The sequence below is a fragment of the Manis pentadactyla genome, chromosome 4, assembly GCF_030020395.1.
Source record: "Manis pentadactyla isolate mManPen7 chromosome 4, mManPen7.hap1, whole genome shotgun sequence".
NCBI lineage: Eukaryota > Metazoa > Chordata > Mammalia > Pholidota > Manidae > Manis > Manis pentadactyla.
The window spans coordinates 171,345,868-171,361,483 of NC_080022.1; the positions used below are offsets into that span (position 1 = coordinate 171,345,868).

General features: G+C 42.4%; 1 protein-coding gene across 1 annotated transcript in view; it reads right to left on the reverse strand.

Annotated features, from left to right (window-relative positions):
- Positions 1 to 7,383: 7,383 nt before the first annotated feature.
- The window catches only part of LOC130683269 (serine/threonine-protein kinase TAO1-like), a 92,831-nt gene continuing 84,598 nt past the window's right edge, over positions 7,384 to 15,616 (reverse strand). Inside the window, exons 14-16 of the mRNA XM_057499526.1 lie at positions 14,829 to 14,942; positions 8,811 to 8,878; positions 7,384 to 8,710 (exon numbers count right to left, since the gene is read on the reverse strand). Of these exons, the coding sequence (XP_057355509.1) occupies positions 8,435 to 8,710; positions 8,811 to 8,878; positions 14,829 to 14,942 (458 nt within the window). The 3' untranslated portion in view covers positions 7,384 to 8,434. The remainder of the gene's footprint in view (positions 8,711 to 8,810; positions 8,879 to 14,828; positions 14,943 to 15,616) is intronic.

Sequence of the window (15,616 nt, forward strand, 5' to 3'; positions counted from 1 at the left end):
CAAGTATGTTTTAATCCTCGCATGGCTCCACTTCTTCAAAAACAAAAATCTGTCACTCAGGCTAAAGTGAAGGCAATTAAATATGACACAAAATTAGCCACTTACTGACTGAAAATAATAAACTACAGAGTAAATTCATCAGAAATATTTTGGTAGTCACGACAAGAGCTAATACTTATATAGTACAGGCAGTGGTCTAAATGCTTTCTTCATATATTAGCTCATTTTGTCCTCACAATCACATTATCAGGCAGGTACAGTTTTAGCTCCATTCTATAGACAAGGAAACCAATGTGCAGAGAACTGGTCACATAGCTAGAGACTGAATCCAAGCTGAGGAATCTAGGAATGTTTAAGTAGAATGTGGTTTTTTTCCTCCGCATACAAATATCATACCTTAAAACAAACAAAAAAGCCCATGTGCTCTTTTCACTACATTGCTTAACCGCTTGTCATCTCTTTTGACCTAATTTGGCATGCCAGGCCTCAGCTGTGTCTCTTGAAGTGCCATTCTCAAGGCAGGAAGAAGCCTTGCCCTCCTTTCTTCAACTATCTGTTCTCTAAAATCCACATTAATCATCATCTTTCTTTTCAAGTTTTCATAACTCCACCTCTTTGTCATACCAGTCACCAATTCTTAATTAGCAATTTACATATGACTTTTTCAAGAGATTCAACTTCTTAAGGCAATTACTATGTCTTATTCATAGGTGGATTATCAGCACTTAGTATGTGGTAAGCATTTTTCAATGTATTAAATGCAACCTTTCCTTTCTTCATTTTATCCCTTTTTGTTGTTGTTTTGATACCAAACTGAGCAATTTCTTTTTCACTGTTTTTATTTGTTACACATTAGAAACACATACACTGCACCCTCAAAACTTTCTTCCTATTATGTTGTCCAAAAAGACTTTTAAGACCAGTTATTTGTTCTAGATCCCCTCAGTACTTATGTAATCTTTTACAAATTCTAGTTGCAAGTGGAGACAATTACATTAATTTTGAACTTTCATTTTCTTTCTCTCCTTCAGTACTACTTGTAAAGCCATAATTAGCATATACATCAAAGCAATTCAATGTAATAATATGTAACAACTGTCCACTTTGTAACAGGCATTATACTTAGAGTTGGGAGTTAAGCAGTGAACAGAGCAGACAGTACCTCTCATTTGGGAGTTAGTTTAATCGAGAAGACAGCAGCAATCAGGTCAAGATGACATTGTCCAAAAAAGAGCAAGTACACATTACTCTGGAGGGTAAGGGCAGATAAACTAACCGAGGGGTCAAGGATGGCCACCCAGAGGAAATTATCCTTACACTGAGGTTTGAGAATTCATAGGTGTAACCAGGTATATAACCTCTGACATGGCAGTGACCACACCTGATATATTTTTTCCCTTTCCCAACTGTTTGTGTCTGTGGATGTTCATTTCCTTTACCAAAACTCTAAAGCCTGCAGCCAACAATACAAGTTTTTTATTGAATTGTTGATGACAGTAGGATAGGAAAGATGAGGATTCTAATCTTCTGAGCAGTCTAACCTGATAAGCCTCCTTCCAGCTTTTCCCTCAACATAAGTTGTAGAAACATTTGCCAAACCTGAATTTACTTTAGTCATTTGGCGTGCCCTTCATTTTCTGACTCAGATGACAATAGGTATTGCACTAAGCTAGACAGCCCTTCCTCTCAGCGCTTCCCAGGCTTTGGGCCTCTCTGCATTTCCCCAGCTCCTTAGAACAGCTTCCAGCACCACCTACTGCAATTGTGCCCAAGGCCGCACAAGGAAAAGCCCAAATAGTTCTTAAAATCAATGATTCAACCCAAGTGACTCTCAGCTGATTCTAACCCAAGATGGGGGAAGGAAGGCTTAAAAAAACAGGAAAAAAAATAACCAAACAAGCTACCTTAAAAGAGATTTTCATCATTTAAATGTATGGGCCTCAAATCACCTTTTTTCCCCTAGCCCCTCTGAAACGTGTTTAACAAAATTATTTCACTGAGGTAATTTAAATTGATAACTATCGGAGGAAAGTGATTAAGCAATACGCCTTTAAAAACATTTTTGCCCTTTCACTCAATAATATCACTTCTAGGAATTAACTCTAAGGAAATAATTTGAGATGTCCAATAAGACTTGTGTACCAACAAAAATCAAAAAAGCAAAACCAAACAATCAGAAGCACAATATCAAAACATAAGCATAACAACCGAAAACACATTGATCACAGTAATGTTATTTTAAATAGCAAAAAATTAGAAACAATATAAACATCCAACATCAGAACAATTAAATTACGATACATCATTCAGTGTATTATTATGAAGATATTAAAAATCTCCTAATTTAAAACAGGTGAATGGACAAATGATGTAAGATTGGGAAAAATAAAACACAATACTATATATTTACGCCATACGATCCAATTTTTAAAAAATATTCAGATAAACCCTTAGAAAAGAGGTTATAGGGAAGGATCTGCAAACTTTCTGGTGAGTGAGCTGTGGAAAAAACAGTTACAGTTCATTTTTATTTTAGTCTTCATACTTTTATGTATTTCCTACTTTATACTTCTCTGTATATTTCAGTTATCAAGCATTACTTGAATGATCGGAAAGTAAGCTATTTGCAAAGGAAAAATCTTTCGCCTGTGTTTGTCAGTATAATTAACTGATATTTTCTTTAATCTGCCCGTTTGTCCATATGACCCAGCGTGGCTCAAAATTAATCATGATCCTTTTTCAACCAAAGCTCCCACTTCATCCCTCACTGTGTCAAATCCTAGCAGATCTAATGATTTGACCAGTCAAGCAATATTGTATCAGCAACCTAGCTGCTATCTTAGCACCAACAAGCTACCTGTTTCTCAGTGGCTATGTGCCCATGGAGTCATGATTGCCAGGCATCCTGTTTCTATCTATATCTTTGTAAACAAGCATTTGGACCAGCCTTAGCCCTGACTTGATTCCTACTTCATTGGGCAGGGAAGGAGGGAGGACAAAGGAAGGGAACAAAATAAAAGGTAGAAGAAGAAAGCCTAAGTTTAGGTTAGAATATGGATGGACAAGGCAGAAGAGGTTAGGGCCAGACAGAGTTATAAGAACAAAAATGAAATAAAATACATAGGGGAGTGAAAGGAAGGGTAATTTTTGAACAGAAAAGGCAACTATTTGCCATATTATAATAACAATGTGCTACATTATTAGCCTACACACTCCTGGTCATACCCCTTCATGTTAATGGAATAAACTATAACAAAAGGATTATACCATTTTAGTGGCCACAGAGGACACCCAGGTCTCTGAGGCCACCTTCAAAGATGATGCAAAGATCCATGGTTGTCTAGAGCCACTGTGTGATGGTGATAATAGCTAACATTGAGTGATTACTAGATACCAACAATACTAAGCACATGGCATACGTTATCTCACTGATCCTTACAACAAATCCATGAGCTAAATGTTATTAATATCTTTATTTTAGAAACCTAGAAATAATTGACCAAGAAATGATCAAACATTTCTGTACCTAGAGTGTATCCTTAGCAAAATTATGAGCAAATAAGGGTGGACAGGTAAGGAAAATAGTATTTCCTTAATGTCTATGATATGACGGGTACCTCACCTCATTCACCACTTACCAAATCTTACAAAGTACAGAGTCCAAAAATAGTGACTGAAACATGAATTTGAAACAGGTTTTGAACCTGTTCTAGATAGTCTGGATCAAAAGCCCAGGGTCTTGCCTCCATCCATAAGACTGAACAACTGGGACATTGTAGGAGTCCTCTAGGGTTAGTGTGATAGACCTAGCATTCTAGGGCAGCGACTTTCACTTCCAACCAGCCCAGCCTCTGTGGACTGGACAAGTAATGGCGTTAAAGAGTCCTGCGGGGACACCGAGGCTATGTAGCCTAATCCAGTAGGCTTCATCCATTGGTGAATACCCCTCAACTAAAACCAATAAACACTTCACATACCAGGCTTTGTGTCGGGATTACAAAAATGGAATCCATTCTCTACACTCAAGGAAATAACTGTCTACTAGGAATGCACATCCTGTAAGGACATACTCTTGGACACCAGTGTAAATCATGTAAAGCATATTTCACCCATTCAGTAACTATTGAGCACCACTGTGTGCAAAGTATTGTGTCAAACCTCACCAACCTTGCATTTTCAAAAAGCAAACCTAACCACTTTAATCCTTGGTTAATTCCAGCTCCTTGGATTTTCAAACTATTAAAATTTGAAGATGGAAGGTTAGCATGTTAGTATAGTTCAAGAACTGGCAAGGAGGAAGTAGTCATCTGGAAAGGTGCACATTTCCCTACTACTAGTCTATCCTTTCCTTAGCCCTTCTTACTGTCACTGGACCTCTGCTAAAACACAGATTAGGCATCAGGTAAACTGTTGTTGAATGAATGGATGACTATATTGTTTGAAAGGAGTTATATAAACCCAAATACAGAATAAAGAAGAAAAGATAATTTTGCCATGGCCATGATTTCAGAAAGTGAGAGACTAGTGAAGATCGTGGAGTAATGTATTAGGGGCAGAAGTCACAGACCACACTCCCCTACCTCTCACCGCCAATGAGGGAACTTCTACAGCACTGAGAAGAATGTCCATTTGGTAGATCCAACTTGGATGACTTGCAATGATGGGAGTACCTTTACCTCAGATACTCTTATACATTTGTTTGTATGTCTTCTGGCAAGCTATACAGCAGCTAGGGAGTGAGTTCCCTGCTATATTGTGAGTATATGCATCGACATGGCTTTCCCTACTCCACTGTAGGAAAAAAACTTGTAAGCCCCTTCTTTGAGTAGTAAAAAATGAACATAGGAGTCTTTTCTTTAGTTAAAATGAAACTGAAACAAATCACTTGTAAGTAAGAATACTTTATTTATTCAGTTGCTGAATCCTTTGTGACGGCAAGAGAAATAGAGAATACAAAAATACTTCTTGGGGAGCTAAACAAGGAACATATTTGTGCTGATTAATGAAATACAGGCAAAGGCATCAAATATGGTTAAATTTGACTATGTTATGCTCTCCACCATAAACAACAAATGTCTTTCGTTTTCCTAGTTTTCAATTCCAAGAGACAATGATTATTGACAAATTGTTTTACTAATGAAGCCCATCTTAACACACCTAAAATTTGAACGTCTATGTTCCCATACACATCAACGTCTATGAAATAGGTTTTACGTAATTGTGGGCAATAGTGTAGGTGATGATGACAGGACATAAACTACGTGTTGTTAAGCTTTTCAGTTACAAATTAACTTAAATTGAACTTGCTATTTTGCTCTTACCTGACTTAAAACTGAGTCTTTTGTTTCATGAACAATAAAAATTTTCAACAAGCTGAATCAAATAAAAGTGTTTTAACAGTCTGCCAATGTGAAACACAACACAGTCTTGTGCTTTTACATAACTTATTCCTCAGTGTTACTGAGGTTGGTCATAAAAAATCTGCGATAGAACAAGTTGCGGCTGTATTGCTACTTAGAAAATACGTGGAGGACATTTTTCAATTTGTTTCAATTAATAAGGATCAATTACAACTTATGTAGACTCCGTTATGTTTTGAGCACTGTGCTAGCTGCTTTGCAAACATTTATCTAATCCTTACAGAAGCCCTGCGAGGTCCTCATTATCTCTGCTTTACAGATGAGAAAACAGGGACAGAGTAGTTACTTGTCACACTTAATGTGGCTCATAATTGGGCACCCCCCCCACCCCAACAGCAATTACTGCCTTGAAACTGAATATCAGCCCCAACAGCAAACACCCAAATTTAATTTTCAAACATCAAACTCTTAGTTCTGAACACTTGTCCTCAGGTATTATAGGTTAAGACAATTTGGGCAATGCTACATAACAAGGTAAAAAGATGCTTAGGTGAGGGTTACATAAAAGCCAGTGGTGCCCAATAAAGTTCTCCCAGTGTTTGAAAGCAGAAAAGCACCCCAAATACTACTTAAATACCTTTATCGGTTAGCTTTTGCATTGTTTTCAAATTTTGTAACAGTACAAAAAGACACGATTACCTTGCCAATATCAGGCACACTACAGTCATGAAAGAAGAAATAATCCCATGCAGTTCAGTTACTGGCCAGATCTCAGCCTTTGCAGCAGCTCCACATTCCTAATTTGTAACTACATGTCCTGCATATGATATATTTAGAATTGTAAAATGAAAAAAATCCTCGACAACTCAGGAGTCTTGACCTTCCTACACATCTACCTTTTGCACTGGCAGAAAAAAATAGAGGTTGGGAGTATAGGAAATATTTTAACATTTTACAAACATATTGGACAGATGGGCAGGGAGAACAGGTCTGAGTTATCAGATCTATAAACCACATGAAAGAGACAAAAGAAAACTGCAGAGACTAGAACTAAGGAATCTCAGTTTCCAATGCCAAACTATCCCTGCACACTGGCTCAGACTCAGTGGGTGGATTATTAGAAAAATAACCCAGTTTCTGATATGACAAGAAAACATGTAATAGAAAAACTGAGGGGAACGGACAATTTATCAACAATTTAAAAAACAGAATTTACAAATCCTACCTCCTAATCTGGCTTTGGCCAAGACAACGAACGGTGTATCACTAGATAACCAAGATGGGTTGAACATAAAACATACAATCATTCGAATAGCCAATCTCTAGACCCAGTGCCTTCAAAACTCTAGCCTATTTCTACACTATATTGCAATTCCTCTTAGAAACCAGAAACACCATAGCACATTTCATACAGTCTTATAGGAAATTTTTATGAATCTGCCAAGAACGATGACCTTGAAAGAAAAACCTTTTTGTGATATCCAATAAAGCAGCCACTAGTCATATGTGACTAGTACAAATAAGGAACTGGATTTTAAGTTTCTTTTGATCTTAATGTAAATTTAAATTTAAATAACTATCATTGGACAATGCAGTTCTAGATATTAATTTTCAGCAAATAAAAATGCATTTTTAAAAAAAGACTCATTTCTTTAAGACACAACAAAACAGCCAAGAAATCACATTATTTGTTCAAAGAGAATCTTTCTCTGAGTAAATCCCTGAGTGGTAATGATTTATTGCCACCAAATCAGGCATGAGGAAATAAGGGAATTCAATGGCAATCTCAGCTTCAACCTCTCAGGTGTCTTCATTCCCAGGATTTCTCATGTTTTCCTTTGAATCTATTCCTATCTTCCTTAAAAATAAAAAAATAAAATCTTCTCCATCTGTGGCAGTACTCTTCCTGGGCAGATCCAATGACCTGGTGATTTGGGCCTTCCAATCCTCTAAACTTCATAGCACCATGATCAGAGAACATCTTAATTGTCATGGTCCAATAAAAAAAGGGAAAAAAAACAGGAAGAAAAATCGGGAACTGAAAATGAAGAAATGAGGGCCATTCCCCCTAAACAGTTTTTCCAAGTCCATTTATGAGGAAAATCTTCAACTTCAGGAGACTCAAAAAGCTTTTCTATGTGAATTTCCCAATGCTGAGGTAGGCACTTCTGCTGAAACATTTCTCACAGTCAGTACATTTGTAAGGTTTTTCTCCTAGGTGGGTCCTCCGGTGCCTGATAAGGTTAAAGCTTTGATTGAAGCATTCACCACAATCAGGACATTTATAAGGTTTCTCTCCTGTGTGAGTCCTTTGGTGAATCACCAATGTGGAACTCTGACTAAAAGTTTTCCAACACTCAGAACATCTGTAAGGTTTTTCTCCTGTACGTGTTCTCTGTCTAATGAGATGGGAGCTGAGGCCAAAGCTCTTTCCACATTCACAACATTTATATAGCTTCTCTCCTGGTTGGATTCTGCATTCTCCTATCATACTGCCATTTGGACTCAAACTTTCTTCAAATTCAGAACTTTCATAGGGTTTTTCTCCTATATGCATTTTTGGTGTGTAATAAGGCTTGAACTTCGACTGAATTTCTTCCTGCATTCTGTACATTGATGGGGTTTTTCTCCTGTATGTATTCTCTCATGCTTTATTAGAGTAGAATTACAAGCAAAGCTTTTTCCACCAAGACATCTGTAGGGCTTCTCACCTGTGTGTGTCCGCTGGTGGCAAATCAGGCTGGAACTCTGACTAAAGCTTTTCCCACAGTTGGGGCACTTATAAGGCTTTTCTCCAGTGTGAATCCTCTGATGTTCTATTAGGACATAACTATGGCTGAAGCGTTTCCCACAAACAGGACATTCATATGGTTTTTCACCTGTATGTGACCTATGATGCTGAATGAGGTGAGAGCTGCTACTGAAACTCTTCCCATACTACTCAGGACACTTATAGGGTTTCTCTCCTGTGTGAGTTCTTTCATGAATAATAAGATGTGAGGTATTGCTGAAGCTTTTCCCACATTCTCCACACTGGTAGGGCTTTTCTCCTGTGTGTGTTCTCAGATGCTGAATCAGGTGAGAGCTGTTACTAAAGCATTTCCCACACTCAGAGCATTTATAAGGTTTTTCTGAGTAGGTCCTCTGGTGTGTATGCAAGTGAGAACTATTATTGAAACTTTTCCAACATTTGGAACATTTGTAGGGTTTGTCTCTGAAAGATGAGTTCTGCTGGACAGAGGCAATGCAGTGTTCTGGATTCCATCCCCAGTGACTGGGTTTCTCCTTCTCTTTTCCTGTTGAATTTCCTTGATTCTGTGGGTTGCCATTGTTCTCATAGGAATCATCACACCAAATCTAATCTCTTTGGGACCATGTCAATGGAATTTCTTTTGTATCCTCCTGCTTACAATTTTGTGGGCCATCTCTTTTAGACCATTTTGCAGCTCTCTCTTTAAGTTGATCTCCTTTACAGTTATTGTGTTGAATGGTTTCCAAATTATCCTTCCTTTCATTTACTGCAAGATTAAACAAATATTCTAACATATTCCCTAATCTCTGCCAGGGGAAGGAAATTCTAAGTTGCAACAGAGTAGAGAAAATAACAAAGTAGAGCTTCAGAAATTATTTTATGTTCATTATTTTAAAGCTAGTTTTTACTTCTTTTACTGTGTTCATCAGAAGCAGGTGAATTTTTTATACTTAGTAACAATACTAATGAAGTTTTGTATGGTTGTCAGCAATTGCCAAGGGGGATACCAATCTAAAAATAGTTTCCTTAAACTTTATTAGAAGACTGAAAAGAAAAAAAGGGATCTGAACTAGGGGAGAAACTGAATAGGCTACCTTCTGAGATGAAAAACAGACACCTTAGTTAAAATCTGAGCAAATATAGAAATAACAATCATGTCTGAAGGGCCCTCACCCATAAGATGGCGAATTTCCTGCTTCTCGTCCGGGTCCTCGGTTCCCGCCGGCGCCACCTGAAGCCCAATCACCCCTTGCCCCCCTAATCCCAGTACCTAGCCAATAGCCACCAGCCCCGTAGAAGTGACACCTCAATCAGCTCATGCCCCTTCCTATATAACCCAGCTCCTTTCCCTAACAAAGCGGAATTCTCTAGTGAATTGCTGCTGTGTGTCGCTCCTTTCCTTTCATTGGTGCCGAAACCCAGGAGACGGGACACCTCAACTGGGCCCCGTCTTCCGCCGACACCAGCAGCAGCTTGCCCTCATCCTCTTTTTCCGGCGCTGGCTCCTCACACTCACCACTCCTCTTTGGCCTTTGGGTAAGTTTTCCTGCAGAGCAGGCAGCTCTTCCCCGAGCTATCGCAGCGCCATTGACCGTGATCGTCCGGCAAGGCCCTGATGCTTGGGGACGAGGAGAGAACTCTTCCCGCCTTAGGCCTTCACGGCTGCGGCGGACCCTCAGGCCCCCCTCCAACAGCCATAAACGAGGTGACTCCTTTGCGGATGAGAACGCTCCCTTTCCCCCCGCCCCCTCCTTCCGTTCCTTCTGCCGAAAATTCCTTCCGCCGAAAATTCCTAGTACTAGGTTCCTCGTGACTCCGGGACTCTGCCTTCTTAGAAACTGACTCGTATACGAGTTTCCGCAGACCCCCAAGGATCACCGGGGACGCCCTTTGTCTCCTTGCGGTCTGCTCCCAGTCCGAGGATCTCCGTTCGTCTTCCCCTGTTTGTCTCCTTCTCTGTCCTTTAGCCATGGGAGCCTCCTCATCCCTCCCTGAAAGCTCACCTCTTGAATGCCTGCTCAAGCATCTAGCCACCCTCTCCCTGACGCCTGATATAAAACCAAAACTTCTCCGTAAATACTGCTCCCAAGATTGGCCAACATACCCCCTAGACAATAACAACCAATGGCCCGCAGGGGGAACTCTTGATCCTAACATCACTCGCGATCGCTTTAACTACTGCCAGAGCCTGAAAAAATGGAAGGAGATTCCCTATACCGAGGCTTTCCGCCTCCTCCCCACCCCCACCTACCCCCAAGTTCTCCTAGCCTGCAAGCCGTCTCTCCCCTGCAGAAGCCTCCCGCCCACTCCCTTCCCCCTCCTCTCCTACAAGAGCCCCTCCCCCTTCCTCCACCACCATCTCCTCCCCCACCTCACCCCCCCTGCAGTTCAAACCTGAGCCTTCCAGCCCCCCTCAGACTCGGTCCCAAGTGCCTCCCAAAATTATCGCGTCTTTGCCCCCATCACCTGTTTCTCCCCCACAGACTGAGCCAGAACCCTTCAGTCCCCCTCAGACTCGGTCCCAAGGGCCTCCCAAAATTATCACCCCCCTCCGGGAGGTAGCAGGATCCAAAGGCATCGTGTGCGTTCACGTCCCTTTCTCCTTAGGAGATTTAGCCCAACTTGAGAAATGCCTAGGTTCCTTTTCCACTGATCCCACGACATATATCAGGGAGTTTCAATGGACCCTCCAGTCATACAGCCTCACATATCATGACATTTTCATGCTCCTGGCCAATAACCTCCTTCCTGAAGAGCGTAGACCTACTCAGAAAAACCTACTCCTGTAAATCCCAAATGCACGCTACCAAAACCCACAGGACTGACCCCACCTATCCTCCTGGCCCCACCGCTGTCCCCGAACAAGACCCACACTGGGATTATAACACCGCCATGGGTCTCCGCTCTCGAGATATTTTCGCCTCCTGCTTAATAGCAGGTATGAAAAAGGCAGCTCGTAAAGCAGTCAATTTTCAAAAGCTCCAAGACATAATTCAAAGGAGGGAGAAGACTCCCTCCGAGTTCTTAGACAGACTCACTCAAGCCCTATTACAGTGCACCAGCCTGGACCCAGAAACGCCTGACGGGAGACATGTCCTTACGACATACTTCCTAGCTCAAAGCTACCCCGACATTACAGCTAAACTCAAAAAGTTAGAACAGGGCCCCGCTACCCCACAGGCTGAGATCCTAACAGTGGCCTTTAAAGTCTTCCATAACCGGGAGGAGGAGAAAGAACGCCAACGTCGTAAACAAAAGGCTGATCAGGCCAATTTCCAAATGTTGGCCCAGCTGATAAAACCACAACCTGGGCGCCCCTCTACAAACAAGCCCCCCCCCACAGGAGCTTGTTTCAAGTGCCGACAAGGACATTGGTCAAGGGCGTGCCCCTCCCCCAGATCTCCTACCACCCCATGTCCCAGATGCCACAAAAAGGGCCACTGGGGGTCTGATTGCCCAGCCACCCGAAGGGGAGGCTGGATGAACAACCCCCATCCTAAGCCCGCCGTAGTGGGGCTGGCAGAAGAAGATTGACGGGGCCCAGGGGCTTCTCGCCTGACCATTTCCATCACCAAACAGGAGCCCAGGGTTACCTTAATAGTAGACGGTCGCCCCATCTCCTTCCTCCTAGATACAGGAGCCACCTTCTCAGTCTTGCAAGAATACCGGGGCCCTACCACGCCTGCCATTACTCGTATAGTCGGGGTAGGAGGTAAACAGATTTTCCCATTAAACTCCCCCCCCCTTTTATGCACAATCCAGGACAATCCCATACCTTTCTCCCACTCCTTCCTGGTTATGCCCCAGTGTCCCATCCCCTTACTAGGACGGGACATCCTTTCTCTCCTCCATGTTTCCATAACTATATCCACTCCCACAGCCCCCAGTACTCCCTTTCTGATGGCCCTCATAGCCGACGACCCCCCTCTACCCAATGAAAGCTCCAGTTCCGCCCTCATACACCCTGTAAATCCCAAAGTTTGGGACATTACAAGCCCCTCTGGAGCTCTATGTCCTCATGCCTCTATCAAATTACGTGACCCCTCTCAGTATATCTGTCAGGCCCAATACCCCCTAACCACTTCAGCCCTCATAGGCCTCCAACCCATCATTCAAGATCTTTTAAACAGAAATTACCTCAGACCCACTCACTCCCCGTTTAATACCCCCATATTAGCTGTTAAAAAAACCAACGGATCTTTCCGCCTCGTCCAAGACCTTCGCCTCATCAACATGGCCATCGTCCCTATCCATCCCTTAGTCCCAAATCCATACACCCTTTTATCGCAGATCCCTGCCTCGGCCTCCCACTTCTCAGTCCTAGATCTCAAGGATGCATTTTTTCTAGCCCTCTGGACCCCTCCTCCCAAGATTTTTTCACCTTCACCTGGACGGACCCATACACAAGACATTCTGAACAACTCACTTGGATAGTTTTGCCACAAGGTTTCTGAGATAGTCCCCATATTTTTGGACAGGTCCCAGCTCAGGACCTCAAACAGTTTCATCATGATCACTCCGAGTCCACCTTATTACAATACGTGGACGATCTTCTACTCTGCAGTCCCTCGTGGGAACAGTCTCAACTTGACACTGCCTCCCTACTTAACCTTCTAGCTTCCAGAAGTTACCGGGTATCCCCCGTCAAAGCTCAAATCTCTTCCCCTTCTGTCACTTACCTCGGATTCCTTCTATCTCAACAAAGAAAGTCCATTACCTTAGACAGAAAACAACTCCTCTCTGACCTGCCCGTTCCCAAAACCAAGACAGAAATCCTTTCCTTTCTAGGCCTGGCTAAGTATTTTAGAGCGTGGATCCCTAACTTCTCCCTGTTGGCAAGACCCCTATACGACCTCAGCAAGGGCCCCCCTGAAGAACCATTATCCTCCTCACCCCAACACTCCTTCATTAAGCTCTGTCGAGCCCTTGTGGAAGCCCCAGCTCTCCATCTTCCTGATTTGTCAAAGCCCTTCTCATTATACATTCATGAGAGGTCCAGTCAAGCTCTAGGAGTCCTAGGCCAATATTATGTCCCATCCTTTGCCCCAGTAGCTTATCTTTCCAAGCAATTAGACCCCACAGTTCGGGGATGGGCCCCCTGCCTACGGGCATTAGCAGCTGGACAGCTCTTGCAGAAGGAAGCTCATAAACTGACATTCGGGGCGCCCCTTACCATTCTGTCCCCACATCACCTAAAAGACCTCGTAACCTACGAAAGTTTACAGACTCTCCCTCCCTCCAGACTCCTGACCTTACTGTTCTCTTTCCTCCAAAATCCCGTTCACCCCCTTTGCCATCCATACCCGAATCATGACTTTTTCCTCCTTTACTGCTCCCTCGCTCTCTCTCGCTTTTTTCCTCATTCCTATTGTCTTCCCCACCACCCCAGCCTCCTTTGTATGGCGATTCAAAGTCAGAGAGACTTACACACAGCATCAAACAAAAATTACTGCCCTCATTGCCACATCAGACTGCCCTCTGAAAGGCTGCTCCGAGCCTTAACCTCCACTTTCCTCCCTCCACCGAAGTGTTCACTAGCAGCTACCTTCATTCTCCCTACCTCTGCTTCCTCTATGACCAAAAACAAGCCTGTTGCAGGCGATGGCAAGACACCTACGGGGGATGTCCCTACTGGTCTTGCACCATTCACTACATGGGTAACTCCCGGTACCCACAGTATTACTCCTCCAACCCATTCTCTTCAATAATAACAAACCCCTTCCTTACCTGGCTTTGGCCCATTGCAGGCCCTATAATAATCATTCTCCTCGCCTGTCTCTTCTTGCCTTGTAAAGTTTATCAAATCCCAAGTTGGTAAAATCTCTAATCAAACTTTCAACCAGCTTTTACTCAGGAACTACCAGCTTTTAGCCACAGAAGATCCCTCACCCTCACGTGACCTCCTCACCACACGCTGAGATGGACCCCTCTCTCCGCTGGAAACTGTTCCTGGAAACAATGGCCGCAGACGCCTGGCTTCTGGCACCTGTATCCTCTTGGCACCATTGAATCAACAAGTCCTCGACCTATGGTTACAGGGAACCTTCATTGATTTCCAACCTGAAGAAGTCCACATCTACTCGTCCTTACTGTGGGAGTCCTATCAACCCTTTCCTCCCAGTCCTCAAGCCCTCACTCCCTTCTCCGCCCCCGTTCAGCAGGAAGCAGTCAGAGAGAAAGCAACGTCCACAACCCCATAGAGGAGAAAGGGGGAACGAAGGGCCCCCACCCATAAGATGGCGAACTTCCTGCTTCTCTTCCGGGTCCTCGGTTCCCGCCGGCGCCACCTGAAGCCCAATCACCCCTCGCCCCCCTAATCCCAGCACCTAGCCAATAGCCACCAGCCCCGTAGAAGTGACACCTCAATCACCCCATGCCCCTTCCTATATAACCCAGCACCTTTCCCTAATAAAGCGGAATTCTCCCGTGAATTGCTGCTGTGTCGCTCCTTTCCTTTCAATGCCCATTATTTATTAAGAAATAAATAAATTTGTACATGGTATCTCATTAATCCTGAAAAATATGTGAGACAGATATTAACATTCACTTAAAGATGAAAAAAGTGAGGTTGTAAGAGTTAATATAGCTTGTAAGTGACACAGCAGGGACTCAGATTAAAGTTTCTCTCATTCTAATGTCCTAGTCTTTCTATGCACTCTGTAGCACATCTTAAGATGAATCTCCAAAGGATTCATATCATCTTCTTGACCCCTCACCTGTAAAAGGGCTTTTCAAATTCTCCCTTTCCATGAAGCCATTAGAATCTGAGACCAATAGTTTTTGTTCTTTCTCCATCACAGTGATCACAGCCAGGTTAGGGATCACAAATCCTGTGGAAGGAAAGAGGTTAGGTTTGCAGGCATTTGTTAAAATTTATTCTTCCTTCCTTCCTTCCCAACCATTGTAACATAACAATTGTAGGCACATAATGGTTTGTGAACCATCCTAAAAATAAGAAACACAGTCTTTAGAAGTCCTTTTAGAAAATCTTATCTCAGATGCCAAGTGTTTAGAATTAAGGGTTAATCCAATTTACCTTTTCTAAGGAAATAACAATAAAAAATTCAATCTTCACATTAAGTCTGAGGATCAAGCTTCAAAACTAGAATGCTAATATTCGCTGTCCACTCAGAGATAAAAAACATTTATAATTGAAGAAACAAATTTGTTTTGTGGATAAAGCACCAAGAAGACTTTAAAGAATCAATATGCTGCTATAAGTATTAGCTACAGAGAAAGCACACTGTATAGAAAGAATAACTTCATCCTTGATGGAGAACGAAAACTTTGTCAATTTCAAAACTTAAGATTTATATAACAAGAAATTAGGACAAAAGAGGGCTGGAATAATCACAGCCAATAACCCCTAAACACAAAAGGGAGGCTAATGAAGGATCTTTTCCTTGTCTCTGACTCTCTAAGTTCATAATCACAATTGTGTCTTTCAGCCTAAACTTTAGCTTTTGTAGCTAACTACAATCCCTGACCTACTTTAAGAGACTGA